The sequence below is a fragment of the Montipora capricornis genome, chromosome 7 (genome assembly GCF_036669925.1).
Source record: "Montipora capricornis isolate CH-2021 chromosome 7, ASM3666992v2, whole genome shotgun sequence".
Lineage (NCBI taxonomy): Eukaryota > Metazoa > Cnidaria > Anthozoa > Scleractinia > Acroporidae > Montipora > Montipora capricornis.
Window position 1 is genome coordinate 38,824,027 of NC_090889.1, and position 20,000 is coordinate 38,844,026.

A 20,000-nucleotide genomic window follows, 5' to 3' on the forward strand; every position below is an offset into this window, starting at 1 on the left:
CTGAGTACATTTTATCACTTCCACCCTTCGCTACTTGTCTGAATCATAACTACAAAGTGGCTCCTTTTACTTCCAAAGGAATATTCATTTACCTCTGGATTATCGCATCCAACCATTTCACCATAAGACACCTGAAAAGAAAATCCATACAAACTACTGTTAGTACTTACACAAAACTCATCGTCATCAAACTTAATCACGGAATCTTTTTCACCAAAAATGGATTTTCCAACGAGCCATGTATAGTCACTAAGACATAGAATAAGCTAACAAATACCGAACACTATGCTAAAAAAACTTTTAAATATCCATAACATAAAACTATTTAGACCAGTGGCCTGCTTAGCCTCGACGACTAAAGGATTGCTCTATGTGGCACTGCCCCTATAATTTATCTCTTTATGAGGGCACTGATGTACCATAGTGTTGAATTAGATTCCTAAATACAAGCAACACAGGTGCTGCAGCGGGTACTGTACCACATTGTAAGATAAGTTGCACATATTAAAGAGGAACTCGATTCTACTTTCCGCAATGTTATTGGGCTTTTACTTCAAGTAACGAAAGGAAAACAAGACGAACAAAACCCATTGAACACTACCAAGCCAATATACACTAACTCCCAAACAACAGTTACGCTATTACATCCATTAGGTTGGTATTCCTGTAGGATTACACGAGCTTCGGCTCTCAGCATCATCGTACTAGGGGCTTGGAAGTAGAGGTTTTTCATCTCAGTAGTGCGCATGTTCGTTTCCAATCAACGGTTGCTATTAACCCTTTTTGTTGCTTGCCTTGTTTTAGGTTCGAACTGTACCCAGACTAACTCGCAAAAATCTTGCAAGCAATTTGATCGCAATGACGTCACTATTAAGGATGGCTTTTCTCGGCAAAGAGCGTATGCAGGAGTAACATACACAGTTGCATGAACTTCTATTGTAGTTGATTAGTGTCCTCTGCCCTGCCAAAAGTTGCAAAGTTGCTAATGTTCAAGTCCACTTATAATGCTTGTGCTTCCGCTAGTAAAAATCAGCCCCCACCCCCAACAGCTCTATCCCTGAACCTAATCAAACAGCAAGGGGACACCTTGTGACGTCTAGGCAAACGAGCATAAATCGATTTATGTCGACATATCGCGGGACATGTATGTACTGGACTGACCTGATTACAGAGACAGTACCGAGGCTCATTGGGATCGTAAACCCAATCGGGAACAGCAGCGGCTGCCACTGCAGCTTCCTGTTCGGCCACCTGGGCGGAAGCTACAGCTGTAACTTGAGTTGCGTTTTTATTTCTACAGAAATACAGAGATAGGAAATTACAGAGTAAAGCAAAATACCATCGCAGCCATGAGAGCAGCTAAAGCAGTGGCAAAGGGATGAAAAAAGAAAGAGAAAAAAAACTGGGTTTAAACAGCACTCGAGCCATTGACCGCACAATTGTTCTACACGTTGCTTTATTAATGATTATCAAGCCGTCTTGGAGCTGGACGATTGTCATTTCTATTCTAATTGCGCGTGCGGAGAGGTCAGAGTACGACGGAGATTAGATACACGACTTTCATACATTCTCATCGAAGGGGCTTCAATAACTTTTGAAGCTGGTGGCTGGTTTGAGTTGAGAACGCGACTATTGTCATTGTCAAAATAACTTTTAATCTTAGGGGATTGAAGAATTCTCCTCCATTAATTTTTCAATTCGGGAAACACATTTCGCAAAATCAATCGATCAATCGATCGCAATCGATTATGGTTAATTATTAATTGGCATTGATTGGCATCGGCTAATCGATGACCAGTCGATAATCACACAGAAGAAGTGGCGAACGTCATCGAGTGTCATCAATTGTCATCGATCATCGATTTCATCGATTGTTCAGGCCCTGAGTGATGTACATGTAGCCGACGCTAATTTCCCTTTCGTAAACTAACAAGCGATGCCACTTTTGACGGTCGATGCCATTTTTATTACTCAGGCCTTTTTATTGGGTTAGATTCGGTTAGCTAACTATTTGTTCTAAGGTTTTTTCTCAGACTTTTTTTTAAATTCTAAGTGCCATACGCTGCGAATCTTGTCCGAAACTAATTATTTTTTTCCTCATTTGCAAAGGACAAAACTGAACAGTGAAAATTGTTTTAAGTCTCGTCCAAATGGCATTGCTTCTTTACGAAAGGGAAAGTTGGGTAGCCGACGCTTTTTGCCAGCTGTCTTTGCTTTTAGGTGGTTTTCACGTGACGTCATCGCCGCCATACTGGCAACCTCGTTCCCAGGGTCTCTCTTCTCTGCCTCCCTTGGAAGAGAGACCCTGGGAACAAGGTTGCATACTGGTGGACGAAAACAAAAGATCTCTCATTGGCTGATTTTGTTCGTCCACCAGCAATTGTATATTACATCATTGCTATCTGTGTCTTTAGAGATTCAGTTGCAAACCATGTATTAAACCCACTGACAAAAATAACCCTGGCTCTCCTGCATTGTGTAGAAGCCTGGGTTTTTCCACAACCCAGTAGCCTGAGTAACAAGCATTACTCAACCAATACAAAAATCTGAAGATATTTAAATGCTAGAGTATTTCTTAGTACAGGAAAGCTAGCTTCTACACTTATTTTTTTCTGTTTTGTTGAGGTCGGTGCCACATTGAGAGAGGCTCGCACATCACTTGGTGTAACTGGAATACTAACTGAGTTTACACTAGATGACGTTGAATCAAACGGCATCCCTAAGGAACTACTACCAGGCAAACCATTTAAGCTGTTTGATGGTGCTAGTAAACTGCTTACAGTTCCTCCTGTTGATACAAAATCAAGACAAAACTACTTTAGTTTCCAAGAGAAATTTAGTTACAATACAGAGTTAAATGAAATTATGAATTTTTCTGGTTTTACACAGGCATACTAGCTCAGGGAAAATCGTCATGCTCCTACAAGAAGGTAAAGCCATGACCTTCTGACTTCAAGTTTAGGAGCTCCGCCAGCTGAGCTACAGCTGGTGTGATTTATCATCGGAGCATGAAATTGAGGACTTGATGAACTCGAAACATAAAGCTAAGCATTAGGCTATTCATCTCTACTGCGTCTTGCCGTTTACCACGGTATTGCTAGCCGCGGCAAACCTAGGTAAAACCTCCGTGAAATCTCTTCACAAAAATTACAAAACAACGAGTATGTACAGTTCTGCTACACTATTCAGGAGACGAATTAATAGAAATGCAGTACCCCAGAATCATGAGGTTGGAATTTCACGTTCTCTGGACAACGGCAGAGATAAGAACTCAAATGCACACAAGATGTACAGCACCATTTTTCACTGACTGAACCTTGTGTTTTGTAGTGTTGCAATTATTGTAACTAAATCTCCCTAATATCGTACCAAGTGCAGAGTATATGGCGCTTTTAAAGTTCCAGTGCCTCTTCTACCAGGCTGCATGGGAAGAGTTGCTATGGCAGCATGTGCTGCTGCTACAGCAACTGCTGCCGAACCAGCACCAACTTCACCTGGAAACAAAAGAACCATAGGAATCAAAGAAAGTATATATTTACAAACATTGTTTTTATTATTCAGATATGCCAACCTTGCGAAGGAACAAAAGACTCTTTAAATTGTTTCGACAGCCAATGAGGCTCTGGTTGGCGCATTAATGACAATAGGTGACGTCAACGATATCTTCGCTATACGTGTGGACAGGGTCTTAGTTTTGAGAAAGATAGCCGACAACTATCATATCTTTGGACATCGTTAGATAGATTGTTTCTCAGTTGGCTAAGCGTGAAGAGTTTGTATCACAAACTTTGAAATATTTTTATCCTTAAGAAATTCAACAACAAAATTGGCTCTAATTTTCAGCCAGTAATCTTCCATACTCTTACTTGCATGGCTTGTATAGACCCCTTTCAGTAAATTTCCAATCTGGAGGACAAAACAATAAGATTGTTTTGCATTTGAAGGGTTTGTTTCTTTCATGGAAGAGAGCAACCATTGTTTTGACCTCCAGACTGGGAAGTACTGAAATGGGTCTATTTGCTTTCAAGCCAACTCTCGTGAGCTGCAGCATCGTAAACGAAGATATAATACCGGCAGGTACAAATCACAGGTCACAGGTCATTGGTTTACCAATACAGAAAGTATCCTAAACATTCATGAAAGCTAACCTTAGGCCTAAAAAAATTGTTTCGGCCTACTTAGGCCTAAGGTTAGCTTTTATGAATGTTTAGGATACTTTCTGTATTGGTAAAGGGGTAACCTGTGACCTGTGGCCTGTGTTTTATACCTGCCGGAGATTATACACTTCTTGGAATCCACTGCAGTCGAACACTATAAATATGTAAGAATATATTTTTGTCTACTATACAATTACAGTTAATTAATATCATATAAATTTTATTATTATACTTAAAATACTAAAACAAATGTATTAGATCAACTTGTCTACACTAAGCAAAGTCCTTGATCAAAATGATTCCCTCATATATTCAATGAGATAGTGGCCGACGGGAAAGACTTCGAATTGATACGTACTGTTAACTGAAGAAATCTTAATATAACGTATTTTTTAACTTTGACTTATTATTATTTTATTCAAATAATAAGATAATTTCGATTGACCAACATAAATTCAACTTGAACTAGAATCCGCAATTAATTTTTCTGAAAATTCGCACACATTGTACGACGTTCTCGTGATGGAATCATTCCATTAGTTTTCGCATTTGCGTCCACCTTTTAACCAGCTTTCAAGCACGGGTGTTTTGCAGAAATGGAAGGCGGCGTGAACTCGATGTTTCTTATTCCAAGTTTTCGCCAAATATTTTAAGTCAATTGCTTATTTCAGAAAATATCACACTTCCAGTTTACATTGGTCGCCTAATCACCTGTTATTATCGCCGGGATTTCTTCCGCTTTGCAAATTCAGATAGACAAACATCGCTTACTATAAACCCCTTTTACACACGCACAAAAATTGGCACGGCACTCCAAAAAGCGGCACGGTACAAATATTTAAAGTGACGAGCACCCCTCCATAGTTATGCTGAGCACCACTATAATTTCTGGCCCGGGTTCCAAATACACATTGTGTTTGTTCTGTTTACACACGAAAAATCTACCGTGACATGCCCGAAAAACATTGGTACGGTACCGAGATTTCGAAGTGCCGTGCCAGATTTTTGTGCTAGTGTAAAGCGGGCTTTAGTATTAAATTCAACTTTTAAGGCTCGGGAGTCTGCCGCTTCAGGTTTTTGGTCCTTTACTTTTGTCTAAGAGGTTTTTCTGCATGCAGGTAATAATTTGGTTTAAATTTATTTTCCCTCTCCTGAAGAAAAAAATCCAAAATTCTTTTTGATCCGCCTTAGATTTGATTTGCAGGCTCCGCAAGCTTTGCGCTTAATTAACCATATAAGCTTGAGCCTTTAGTAAAGGAACTATTACAAGAAGTATATTTTGATTTTAAGCTGGAAGAGAGCGCGAGATAGCACGAAACATTGGTTGTGGTCGCATTAGGGAGTTGACACTAGTGTTAAATCATTGAAGTTCTTTTGTTCATTGTTCCCCTAGGGATTCAAAATACCACTGAGTTGACACTAAAATACTGTCAACACTATTGTTACGCTGTGTTTCTCTCAGGTGTGAGCGCAACCAATGTGATAGATAGACAAAACACGATCGCTCTACAGGCACGCACTGCACCTGCGTTTTCCACCTTGGTACATTTCTTTCTCAAGGTACGTATCTATGGGTTACTTTAAAAGCAGCAGGGTATTTTGCAGTTACGCCGGTTAATGAGATACAAATGCTGCCCCTCGAATAGGAAACATTACTTGAAAATTGCAATTTGAGTTTAGTATTACATACATAACTTATTTATACTCGAATCAATTGGAGGTTGTTAGGCTAATGTGTCGAGTTAACAAACAATTTTATGAAAATTAAAATTAGTTGAGAAGTAAGAGTATTCGAGTTAACACAAAAAGGCTAAAAAAGTAGGCGGAATATTTACACATTAGGAAACTGAAAGGAAGTAAAATTTTAGTATACATGATATACAACTACATAATAAAAGATAAATGGTATGAAAGCGAGAAGATTGAACAAAAATCTATGTACAGCAAAAATAACAATTACAAGTATCCAATGTTATTTTTCCAATTTGTCATACAAAGCTTTTGATGATGGGAGCAGTTCTTAGTTCATCCTGCAAGGAGTTCCATAGCTTAGGACCAGAATACCTAAAAGTACGCAGTCCATACTTACACGTGTTTGCTCTAGGTAGAATCAGCTTCATTGTAGCACGCAGATTTCATTTATAACTTCTTAATGACAAGAGACCACCAATAAGCACTTAATGACTGGCCCCAAGGGAAACAGTGAGTTTTGTTTCCCCGAGACCCTCAATGTTCCCCGAGGCGAAGCCGAGGGAAACATTGAGGTCGAGGGGAAACAAAACTCACTGTTTTCCGAGGGGCCAGTCATTAAGTGTTTTGTTATACCTTCCAAATAAAGATAGAGCAATACACAGATAAAAATTATTTGCTTGACGTCGGCTGGCGTACAGATTTGCCGCCGTTTCAAAGGTGCACTACCTGATCACGGTAGTTGCATAGATAGCTTTGTATATGAGTATGCACATATCCTGAATCCTTCTATTGTTCAGACTTGGCAAATTTGCCTAAAATTAGTAATTCGTCATAGGTACTAATGCTGTCATTAAAAATGCATCGTATAGCACGCTAGTTTAGCTTTTCGATTTTGCCAGCTTCTGGTTTTCCACAAGGCATCCATAACAACAAAAGTTTTGTTTTAGTACTCAACAGTCTCTTATATAATTATACCTGCTTATGATCGCTATTTGTTTGCTTGTTTTCTTACATAATGATGTAAAATGTTTACCAAAGTTCAGACTTTCATCAATGTGAACACCTTTATTGAACAACACTTGAAAATCTGCAAAATTCTTTAACTGAGGTTATGCATCAAGAGGCAACTAGCGAGGAAACTGCTTCGAAGTTGAGCGGTAAAATCTATCTGTCAGGGCGTTTTTACATTTTGTGACAATAGTAGGATTTCCATTCCTGTACGAGTTGGTCCCACTTCTCTCTTGCTGCTCTGTATTCGTTTACATGATGATACTGGTATGAAAATTTCGATCTGGAACAACTACCGGAATGAACTCATACCGAGAATGAGATTTTGGACTACATCGTGTAAGCGAATAGAGTGTTTTCATCCACGTGATCAGTAATCTTGTTTTTCCACCGAAACAAAAGAAAACGTTTGCATGATAATAAAGCTCAATTCCCAGAGGATTATTCGGTTACACTAACAAGCAAGCCGTGACGTCACGTGAAAACACACTATACTAAGCGATAAGAAAGCACTGGGACGAACTTGTTTGGGCGGTCGTAGCTACGCAGTCGCTTTGTATCACTGTATATCAAGTATTTTCTAAGAGAATACGCGGATACGCAGAGGAAAGCAACGCCCATCCCTAAGAAACAGTAACGCATTCAGGTTAAAATCAGATCCAGACAAAAAGCGCCTTTGCACACTCTCTAGTTCATCGGAAAACTATGAGGGCAAACCGTTGCGCCGCGTATTCCGATAACGGATGGCGGATGAAATATGAAGCTAATCATAAAATCAACATTTTGGTAAACATTGGAATGACGAAACCAGTAAAGTATGTCACTCTTGATATCTCGAAAGGCAGAAAATGAGACCCATCAGACTGTTACCATAGCAACATTTTTGCCCTAATGATCAGTGATATTGGGTGTGTTTTCACGAGCGGCGGTAGCGAATCACAACCGGAAATCCCGTGAAAACAGTTCTTTTCCCAACTCAGCTCTCATAAAGTTAAGGAAGTCGGCTAACTAGAACTCTCATTAAATTTAAGGAAGGTGCCTACTATTGTTATTGCGCATACGTTCTGCGCATCTCGAGATATTCGGATTTCCTATAGGCGGTCCTTATTAACACAGGGATATTTTTCGCGGTTTAAAACAATGGGGAGAAAGCAGAACTTAGCAAGTGCTCTTGGTATCCTAAAAGAAAATTAGGGGTAACCATAATCTCGTACCCAGATCTAACTCTGTCACTGGAAATGTGAGATCTGGTAAAGTTCGACAGTACACCGTTTTTCATTGGCTACTAAAAAAAGGTTGCGGCAATGTAATCTACGCTCCGATTGGCTTATTTCGCGGGGCACTTAGTGAAGGTTTGGTTTTCGCAAGCTCACGTGCTGTTGTGCGGAGGAAAGTTTTGTTTTTTTCCGATTTTGTTCGTCCACCAGCAATTGTATATTACATCATTGCTATCTGTGTCTTTAGAGATTCAGTTGCAAACCATGTATTAAACCCACTGACAAAAATAACCCTGGCTCTCCTGCATTGTGTAGAAGCCTGGGTTTTTCCACAACCCAGTAGCCTGAGTAACAAGCATTACTCAACCAATACAAAAATCTGAAGATATTTAAATGCTAGAGTATTTCTTAGTACAGGAAAGCTAGCTTCTACACTTATTTTTTTCTGTTTTGTTGAGGTCGGTGCCACATTGAGAGAGGCTCGTACATCACTTGGTGTAACTGGAATACTAACTGAGTTTACACTAGATGACGTTGAATCAAACGGCATCCCTAAGGAACTACTACCAGGCAAACCATTTAAGCTGTTTGATGGTGCTAGTAAACTGCTTACAGTTCCTCCTGTTGATACAAAATCAAGACAAAACTACTTTAGTTTCCAAGAGAAATTTAGTTACAATACAGAGTTAAATGAAATTATGAATTTTTCTGGTTTTACACAGGCATACTAGCTCAGGGAAAATCGTCATGCTCCTACAAGAAGGTAAAGCCATGACCTTCTGACTTCAAGTTTAGAAGCTCCGCCAGCTGAGCTACAGCTGGTGTGATTTATCATCGGAGCATGAAATTGAGGACTTGATGAACTCGAAACATAAAGCTAAGCATTAGGCTATTCATCTCTACTGCGTCTTGCCGTTTACCACGGTATTGCTAGCCGCGGCAAACCTAGGTAAAACCTCCGTGAAATCTCTTCACAAAAATTACAAAACAACGAGTATGTACAGTTCTGCTACACTATTCAGGAGACGAATTAATAGAAATGCAGTACCCCAGAATCATGAGGTTGGAATTTCACGTTCTCTGGACAACGGCAGAGATAAGAACTCAAATGCACACAAGATGTACAGCACCATTTTTCACTGACTGAACCTTGTGTTTTGTAGTGTTGCAATTATTGTAACTAAATCTCCCTAATATCGTACCAAGTGCAGAGTATATGGCGCTTTTAAAGTTCCAGTGCCTCTTCTACCAGGCTGCATGGGAAGAGTTGCTATGGCAGCATGTGCTGCTGCTACAGCAACTGCTGCCGAACCAGCACCAACTTCACCTGGAAACAAAAGAACCATAGGAATCAAAGAAAGTATATATTTACAAACATTGTTTTTATTATTCAGATATGCCAACCTTGCGAAGGAACAAAAGACTCTTTAAATTGTTTCGACAGCCAATGAGGCTCTGGTTGGCGCATTAATGACAATAGGTGACGTCAACGATATCTTCGCTATACGTGTGGACAGGGTCTTAGTTTTGAGAAAGATAGCCGACAACTATCATATCTTTGGACATCGTTAGATAGATTGTTTCTCAGTTGGCTAAGCGTGAAGAGTTTGTATCACAAACTTTGAAATATTTTTATCCTTAAGAAATTCAACAACAAAATTGGCTCTAATTTTCAGCCAGTAATCTTCCATACTCTTACTTGCATGGCTTGTATAGACCCCTTTCAGTAAATTTCCAATCTGGAGGACAAAACAATAAGATTGTTTTGCATTTGAAGGGTTTGTTTCTTTCATGGAAGAGAGCAACCATTGTTTTGACCTCCAGACTGGGAAGTACTGAAATGGGTCTATTTGCTTTCAAGCCAACTCTCGTGAGCTGCAGCATCGTAAACGAAGATATAATACCGGCAGGTACAAATCACAGGTCACAGGTCATTGGTTTACCAATACAGAAAGTATCCTAAACATTCATGAAAGCTAACCTTAGGCCTAAAAAAATTGTTTCGGCCTACTTAGGCCTAAGGTTAGCTTTTATGAATGTTTAGGATACTTTCTGTATTGGTAAAGGGGTAACCTGTGACCTGTGGCCTGTGTTTTATACCTGCCGGAGATTATACACTTCTTGGAATCCACTGCAGTCGAACACTATAAATATGTAAAAATATATTTTTGTCTACTATACAATTACAGTTAATTAATATCATATAAATTTTATTATTATACTTAAAATACTAAAACAAATGTATTAGATCAACTTGTCTACACTAAGCAAAGTCCTTGATCAAAATGATTCTTTCATATATTCAATGAGATAGTGGCCGACGGGAAAGACTTCGAATTGATACGTACTGTTAACTGAAGAAATCTTAATATAATGTATTTTTTAACTTTGACTTATTATTATTTTATTCAAATAATAAGATAATTTCGATTGACCAACATAAATTCAACTTGAACTAGAATCCAAGATGGTGTCAGCAACGTGCGCCACCTTGTCCATTCTGTACCTGCCTGTTTTTACTTTCATACGTCAATCAGGAGAGCTCCTGGCCTAATGTCGTTCCCAGAGCCCGCGCTTCTGCTTAAAGAGAACGTGCGCCTTTCAGATTTCATGATAAAGAGTTTAAAAAAGCGACGTCTGTTACTGCAACGATAACACCACGAAGCATTAACATCATTGGTTAAAAGAGGAAAATAAAGGTGCTGCGCGTGCGCCACGCATTTCAGCACATATTTCTGCGATTCCGTTACATAAAATCATCAAATTTGAGGTTTTGACGACAGCCCGCTCGTCCGCAATTAATTTTTCTGAAAATTCGCACACATTGTACGACGTTCTCGTGATGGAATCATTCCATTAGTTTTCGCATTTGCGTCCACCTTTTAACCAGCTTTCAAGCACGGGTGTTTTGCAGAAACGGAAGGCGACGTGAACTCGATGTTTCAAGTTATTCCTAGAAAAATATCACACTTTCAGTTTACATTGGTCGCCCAATCACCTGTTATTATCGCCGGGATTTCTTCCGCTTTGCAAATTCATAAAGACAAACATCGCTTACTTTTAACCCCTTTTACAAACGCACAAAAATTGGCACGGCACTCCAGAAAGCGGCACGGTACCAATATTTGAAGTGCCGAGCACCCCTCCATAGTTATGCTGGGCACCACTATAATTTCTGACCCGGGTTCCAAATACGCATTCTGCTTGTTCTGTTTACACACGAAAAATCTACCGTGACGTGCCCGAAAAACATTGGTACGGTACCGAGATTTCGAAGTGCCGTGCCAGATTTTTGTGCTAGTGTAAAGCGGGCTTTAGTATTAAATTCAACGTTTAAGGCTTGGGAGTCTGCGGCTTCAGGTTTTTGGTCCATTACTTTTGTCTAAGAGGTTTTTCTGCAGGTAATAATTTGGTTTAAATTTATTTTCTCACTCCTGAAGAAAAAAATCCAAATTTCGTTTTGATCCGCCTTAGATTTGATTTGCAGGCTCCGCAAGCTTTGCGCTTAATTAACCATATAAGCTTGAGCCTTTAGTAAAGGAACTGTTACTAGGTATATTATGATTTTAAGCTGGAAGAGAGCGAGATGAATGGCACGAAACATTGGTTGTGGTCGCACTGAGGGAGTTGACACTAGTGTTAAATCATTGAAGTTCTTTCGTTCATTGTTCCCCTAGAGATTCAAAATACCAGTGAGTTGACACTAGAGTGATGCCAACACTATTGTTACACAGTGTTTCTCTCAGGTGTGACCACAACCAATGTGATAGATGAACAAAACACCATCGCTCTACAGGCACGCCCTGCACCTGCGTTTTCCACCTTGGTACATTTCATTCTCGCGGTACGTATCTATGGGTTACTTTAAAAGCAGCAGGGTATTTTGCAATTACTCCGGTTAATGAGATACAAATGCTGCCCCTCGAATAGGAAACATTACTTGAAAATTCAAGCAATTTTAGTATAGTATTCCATACATAACATACATAACTTTATTTATACTCGAATCAATTGGAGGTTGTTAGGCTAATGTGTCGAGTTAACAAATAATTTTATGAAAATTAGTTGAGAAGCAAGAGTATTCGAGTTAACAAAAATTGGCTAAAAAAATAAGCGGAGTATTTACACATTAGGAAATTGAAAGGAAGTAAAATTAATTATACATGATATACAACTAAATAATAAAAGATAAATGGTATGAAAGCGAGAAGATTGAACAAAAATCTATGTTCAGCAAAAATAACAATTACAAGTATCCAATGTTATTTTTCTAATTTGTCACACAGAGCTTTTGATGATGGGAGCAGTTCTTAGTTTATCCTGGAAGGAGTTCCATAGCTCCGGACCGTAATACCTAAATGTAAGCAGTCCATACTTACGTGTTTGCTCTAGGTAGAATCAGCTTCATTTTAGCACGCAGATTTCATTTATTACTTTTTAATGACAAGAGACCACCACTGAATAGATGTTGGTGTAGTTGCATAGATAGCTTTGTATATGAGTATGCACATGTCCTGAATCCTTCTATTGTGCAGGCTTGGCAAATTTGCCTTTATTAGTAATTCGTCATAGGTACTAATGATGTCATTAAAAATGCATCGTATAGCAAGCTCGTTTAGCTTTTCGATTTTGCCAGCTGCTGTTTTTCCACAATGCATCCATACGGTAGAGCAATAGGTAAAATGTGGTAGAATATAGGCATTGCACATCAAAAGTTTTGTTTTAGTACTCAACAGCTTCTTAAACCTGCTTATGATCGCTATTTGTTTGCTTGTTTTCATACATAATGATGTAACATGTTTACCAAAGTTCAGATTTTCATCAATGTGAACACCTTTATTGAACAACACTTGAAAATCTGCAGAATTCTTTAACTGAGGTTATGCATCAAGAGGCAACTAGCGAGGAAACTGCTTCGAAGTTGAGCGGTAAAATGTATCGCCAGGGGGTTATTACATTTTGTGACAATGGTAGGTTTTCCATTCCTGTACGGGTTGGTCCCAGTTCTCTCTTGCTGCTCTGTGTTCGTTTACATGATGATACTGGTATGAGAATTTCGATCTGGTACAACTACTGGAATGAACTCATAGCGAGAATGAGATTTTGGACCTACATCGTGTAAACGAATAAAGTCTTTTCGCTCACCTGATCAGTAATCTTGTTTTTCCACCGAAACAAAAGAAAACGTTTGCATGATAATAAAGCTCAATTCCCAGAGGATTATTCGGGTACACTAACAAGCAAGCCGTGACGTCACGTGAAAACACACTATACAAAGCGATAAGAAAGCACTGGGACGAACTTGTTTGGGCGGTCGTAGCTACGCAGTCGCTTTGCATCACTGTATATCAAGTATTTTCTAAGAGAATACGCGGATACGCAGAGGAGAGCAACGCACATCCCTATGAAACAGTAACGCATTCAGGTTAAAATCAGATCCAGACAATAAGCGCCTTTGCACACGTTCTAGTTCATTCGAAAACCGTGAGGGCAAACCGTAGCGCCGCGTATTCCGATAACGGATGGCGGATGAAATATGAATATAATCATAAAATCAACATTTTGGTAAACATTGGAATGACGAAACCAGTAAAGTATGTCACTCTTGATATCTCGAAAGGCAGAAAATGAGACCCATCAGACTGTTACCATGGCAACATTTTTTCCCTAATGATCAGTGATATTGGGTGTGTTTTCACGAGCGGCGGTAGCGAGTGACAACCGGAAAGCCCGTGAAAACAGTTCTTTTGCCAACTCAACTCTCAACTCTCTTAAAGTTAAGGAAGTCGGCTAACTTTAATAGAACTCTCATTAAAGTATCGTATAAACTCTTGTTCTTAGGCCATCGTAGCTTCATTAGGAAAATAACACAAACAGCGGTGATAAACATTGTATTCCAACGCATTTTTATAAAACTTGACGTTTCGTATGCTAGTCAACACACATTTTCAAAAGTGACCGTTACAATTTTTAAAAACTATATATATATATCGTAAACAATAGGGGTCTGGAACCTAGACTGAGAAAATTGTAACGGTCACTTTTGAAAATGTGTGTTGACTAGCATACGAAACGTCAAGTTTTATAAAAATGCGTTGGAATACAATGTTTATCACCGCTGTTTGTGTTATTTTCCTAATGAAACTCTCATTAAATTTAAGGACGGTGCCTACTATTCTTATTGAGCATACGTTCTGCGCATCTCCAGATACTCGGATTTCCTATCGGCGGTCCTTATTAACACAGGGATATTTTTGCGCGGCTTAAAACAATGCGGAGAGAGCAGAACTTAGCAAGTGCTCTTGGTATCCAAAGAGAAAATTAGGGTTAACCATGCATTTTTCAGACATAATTAAGCTCCAATTTGGCAAAGAACGCCATACATTGCTTTGTATTTTAAAGCTTTTTACAAATATTGTTGATTAATTATCTTTGAAAAATAAGTGTTTACCCCCAATTTTCTTTATGGATTTCAATAACACTTGTTAAGATCTGCTTTTCCCGCATATTCAGTAAACCGCGCAAAATTACCTTTGAATTAGTAGGCACCGTCACTAAGCCACCAAAAACCAGGTAACATAAGCGAGTGGGTAATAAATTTCGGCCAATGAGGAATCGCTTGCGGTTGCCAATCTGACAGGGCTGTCAAATCTGAAATAACACACGCTTGCTATTTGGAATTTATTTCTCCCACGAAACTTCTGTGGCAACCGAAGGGAGATGGATAGAGCAAATTTTCCGTTCTATGATCTTAGAAGCGTCGCAACAAACGACAAATAAAATCGATTTCTTCGTCGGACACAAACAAATAGAACTTTCATTAATTTTAGATAATTAGATAATTTTAGACATTTCTAAAGTGCACGGAAATTAATATAAGTAAAAATTTTGTAATGAATTATATCTATAGAGAAATTATGAAAATTTGCAATGAAACATCTCTGTATATTTTTCAAAATATTTTGATTTCTAATATACATTTTGCATTTAATTAATTGCGAAGTCACTGATTCTTTTATGTATGTAGACGAACATTTCGCAGTTAACTAACTGCAAAGTCCTTCGCTTCTGTAATATGTATAGAGAGACATTTTTGCTAAATTTCATTTGTCTCTATAGAGTGACATAAATGCAAACTTTGCAATTGTAAAATCTCTCAAAGTGAACACGTCTGTTGTTCGGTAATGTTTTAATTGTGTACGATGAAGACTATTATTATTATTATTATTATTATTATTATTATTATTATTATTATTATTAAATAAGAAACGGGCCGTTTCCATGGTAAAGGTCCGTACTGTAAAATCCCGACCGAACACCAGCCAGTCAGAGTTCTCTATTTAGCCTGAGAATAGCTTCCCATTTAATAATATATGTATATATCATATTATATCAGTTCTCTGGTTTGCAGATTTAAAAGAAGCATTATCGAAAGCGTTATACCATGGAATCTCGGTTTGTGAAATATTTAGCTTCTCCTTTGTCCTAATTCCTTCAAAAAGCAGTTTCCGTGATCTCAGCTTACAACACTTCACAAAGGTCACCTATCTGCCCTCTCTTTATCGCTTTGATTGTGTTATTTTCAAAGCTCGCGGGCTGCATAAAAGCCAAATTTCTGGGAATCAGAGAACCAAAACAAAACAATGAACAGACTTTTAAAACACATCGCAATGATTCGCTAATGGTCACATGATTCCAAGAAAAGCTAAAGATAGAAATCACGAGACTTGGAATGTCATAGTTAACGGCACTCAGTTCGTGAAAGCGTGCAGATTATAGCAATATGGATATCCCAAAGTTGCTTTTCAATCTTCGCGAGGAAGCCTCGTGTCCGGTGTGTCAAGACATCCTTAGAGATCCAAGATACCTTCCATGTTTGCACAGTTTCTGTCTGAACTGTTTGATCAACTGGCATCGAGCGAGCGGCGGTGAAGTTAATTTGAGGTGTCCGAAATGCCAAGGCCGTAGTAGAGTTCCTGCAAGCGGTGATTTGAAAGATCTTCCCACAAGCTTTTTTCTCAGCGGCTTCATCGATGCCCTAGCTATTAAAGAATCTGACAAGACCCAAGTAACATGCGGAAACTGCAATAAGAAAAGCTCTAAAACCTCGTACTGCTTCGAGTGTTGCAAGTTTTATTGTGATGAGTGTTTAATTGCGCACAACATCATTCGAAGCTACAAAGATCACCGCGTTCTGGCCGTGAAAGATTTTCAAGAAAAAGACTATGAGGTAGTAGTTAAACGACCCGTGTTTTGCTCAAGGAAGGGACATGACAAAGAAGAGCTAAAGTTCTTTTGCAAAATTTGTCCCGAAAACTCAGTTTGTCAAACTTGTGTCATCTTAGATCACGCAGGACATAAAGTGACATTAATCCAAGAGGAAGCCGAAGCTCAAAAGATCGAGTTAGCAGGTCTAATTCAAACGCCAAGAGACAACTTGCCCGCAAAGGTGAAGATGGTCACTCAAATTGACGAGGAGTACGCTCAGCTTGTTCAACGAAGCGAAGACATGCTAAGAGACGTCGATGTTTTTGTTGATAACTTAATGAGGAGACTTCAAGAGGAAAGGCAAAATATCAAGTCGGCAGTGGAAACCGAAACCAAGAAATCGATGGAGAATCTAACGACCAAAAAAGCAGTGATTCAGGAGGAAATAAAGAAGATCGAATTAGCACTGGAAAAAGCTGAGAAACTTTTAACACAAAGCACAGACGCCGAGGTGGTACAGCTAAAGAAACCTTTGCAAACCATTCTAGAACGGGTAGCACAAGTGAAGCCAGTTGAGCGCGACCCCGAAAGCTTCTTTGAATTAGTTTTCGTGGAAAATAACAAGATCCTGGAGACAATCAACAGCGAAGGCATTGGTCTTTTGAAATTTCCAACTTATGCAAAGGAGCCTGTTGCCGAAGGTAAAGGACTTTTTGAAGGAGCTGTTGGGCGTGAAGCTCAATTCAATTTAAGGACAAGAAATGCGGCTGCCGAACGATCTTATAATAAGAATTACAATGTAATGGTAGACTTGAGAGACGGGAGAGGGCAGGAATGCATAACCACATTTCTTGTTAATGACAACAAAGACGGGACCTACAAAATCAGCTATTGTCCTACATTTGAAGGTAAATTCAATTTGTCAGTTAAGGTAAACGAGCAACATATCCGCGGTAGCCCTTTTTCTGTTTTTATTAAACCTTTTAATGTCAAACCAGTTTTATCTTTTAGAAAACAGAGCTGGAATGATGGAATGTTTAGTTATCCTTCAGGGGTAGCAGTAAATTCCAGGGATGAAATCGCAGTCACTTCCAATCACAAGGTGCAGATATTTGACTGCAAGGGCAATTTTCTGAGATCCTTTGGTCGTCAGGGTAGCGAAAAGGGACAGTTTCAGGACCCTGGAGGAATAGCTTTTGGTAAAGATAGGACTATTTATGTTGCAGACGAAGGGAACCATCGAATCCAAATTTTTAACGAGGAAGGGCGGTACTTGAGTATGTTTGGTGGGGAAGGAAGCCTTGATAGCCAGCTCAATGATCCTTATGGTTTATCATTGGATTCCAATGGCAATATTATTGTGGTTGATAACGGGAACAAATTCATTAAGATCTTTTCCCCTGATGGAAAGTTTCTAACAAAGATAGGTGGACCCAGTTCTCTTAATAGTCCTATTCATTGCGTTCAGTCTGGTGATTATCTCATTGTGTCAGACAATGGTGATCACAGTGTGAAAGTATTCACCCGGGAGGGGTACTATAAGTATCAGTTTGGCACAAGAGGGAAGGGGAATGGAGAGTTTGATCATCCCCGTTGTTTGTCAGTGAGTAAATCAGGACATGTACTTGTCTGTGATTGGTTTAATCATAGAGTGCAAGTCTTTGAACTGAATGGTAAGTTTGTTGCTAAGTTTGGAAAAGAGGGCAGCAACTTAGGAGAGTTTAAGTATCCATTATCAGTAGCACTCCTCAGTAATGGCCAAATTGTTGTGTCTGACTGGCTGAATGATCGAATTCAAATATTTGATTAATCTTGAGCAGACACTTGCTAAAAGCCAAGTAACAATAATCTATCATCTAAAGGAAGGTTGATTTTCGGCTTTCATGAGTCCTTTTCACTAACTGACATGATTTGCTTGTAATTTGTTGAACTGTTTCTGTATTTTTGAGGCGTTTCACTTATAATGAATACTCTACCGCTTTGTACCTGAGATTGATTTCTGTGAAAGGGAACAGAAGGTATAACTGTTTGGTTTTTTTTTTTTTTGGATTGAAATTCATCTTTTAGGAAACTTACTTGTAAGAAAGCATGAATTTTTAGCAGGAATGAATAGCCTACTTTCGATGTATTAAAATTCAGCCCTAAACAAAACGGACCATCTCGTGGCCTGGGGAATAAACTCATACAAACCCTTATAATTATTTCCCAGAGCCTCGAGATGATGCCTTTTGTTTAGTATTGGTCTTTCATATTGCCCAGTGAGTTCCGGTGTAGTTATCATTAACTGAGCCATGACTGATTAAAGTGTTTGACTTTAAGGGAGTAGTTTTTACTTTGAAGCTTTGATTTGATTAATATTCATTTATATCCAACATTTTCGTAATAACCGCTTGCGTGACAGCAAATAATTGTAAATATAACGTTTGAGCTCTCAGTGTTTAAAAAAAAGCTGTTTCGTATATTTTAGTGTATATAAGCAAGTATGTACCCTTGTTACTTAATAATAGGTTTGATATCAAAAGAAATGTACTGTGGAATCATTCTGCAGAAGCAATATGGTAGCTTTAGTAAGTATATTATCTTTATCATGATATTCAAGTGCTGTGAACCTTGTGATTGAAAGGTAGAAGAAGTGGAAATAAAGGACTCATGTGAATATGTTTGTATACTTTAGTGGTCTGTGTTTATTTCCCTGGGGCTTGGGGTGTAAGGTGGCTGTAGGTAGGGATATTTTCTGGGGGAAGGTGACAGTAAATCGTCTTCTGAGAAATGTGGGTATTTTGGCTTTCTACAGAGCCTCTTTAAAATAATCATTCGTAAGGCGCGCCTTTGCTGACACTCTAGTTCATCCGAAAAGGATGCTGGCAGCCCGTTGCGAAAACTTAAGCAGCAAATGTTGACAGTCTCGACTCGAAACTCCATCCGCGATCCTCGATGTTTCGAGAATCGGTGATCGAGATTAGAGAGTCGAGAACTGAGAATAGAGTTTTCGATGGTAAAGGCGAAAAGAAAATCGAGGTGAAACATAACTTCTTGAAAACAAAACAATGGTGTAGACAAAAGGGCTTGACAAGCGGTCCCCTTTATTTGCACAACTGACAGACATATCGAAATATTTCTTCACGCTTGCGTCTATTATTTTTTTAGCACATCGCTTATGTTTTCTTGACTTCAGCGTTTATAACTGCTGAATTACCGGAATACTATTGATAAACCCTAACCCGGAAGCTGAAAAATTCTAGAAAACACATTTATAATGAGTCACGCATGCACACAATAAACTTTATTTGCACTCGAATTTAAAAGCAAACGCATGCTAATATCTCCGAACTATAAATAAATACTTAATTCCCAAAATAAAAGAAAATTCTGCAATAATTACTAGATAGCTTAATAAAGATGAAAAATCCACGGCCACGAAAGGTGCAGCAGTCAGTATCAAAATTCACTTTAAAAATTGCAGACTTAAATTTACTTAATTCCTGGATTATTCTCATATGGTTTGCAAGAGAATTCCATATCTTACTATCGCAATACGACAAGGTATGAAGACCTCAACTAGTGGTGTTTGCTCCAGGCGCTATAAACTAGTTATCTCCCCGCAAATTTTGCTATAATTCTGCGATGTGAATAACTTTAAAATAATTCGGGAACCAGCCCATGTAAAGCCTTATATACAAGAATTCAAATATTATAAATTCTCCTATTAAAGAAAGTG

General features: G+C 38.7%; 1 protein-coding gene and 1 long non-coding RNA gene across 2 annotated transcripts; one reads left to right on the plus strand and one right to left on the minus strand.

Moving 5' to 3' along the window:
* Positions 1 to 92: 92 nt before the first annotated feature.
* Positions 93 to 3,490, minus strand: LOC138057166 (uncharacterized). The gene is made up of 4 exons (XR_011133607.1): positions 3,370 to 3,490; positions 2,603 to 2,788; positions 1,162 to 1,294; positions 93 to 131 (listed from the first exon to the last, which is right to left on the minus strand). It is a non-coding gene; the product is annotated as an uncharacterized lncRNA (long non-coding RNA).
* A 12,333-nt stretch (positions 3,491 to 15,823) lies between these two features.
* Positions 15,824 to 18,950, plus strand: LOC138057153 (E3 ubiquitin-protein ligase TRIM71-like). The gene has a single exon (XM_068903217.1). It carries the CDS (start codon positions 15,858 to 15,860, stop codon positions 18,090 to 18,092), a length of 2,235 nt encoding a protein of 744 aa, XP_068759318.1. The 5' UTR covers positions 15,824 to 15,857; the 3' UTR covers positions 18,093 to 18,950.
* The last annotated feature ends 1,050 nt before the right edge of the window (positions 18,951 to 20,000 follow it).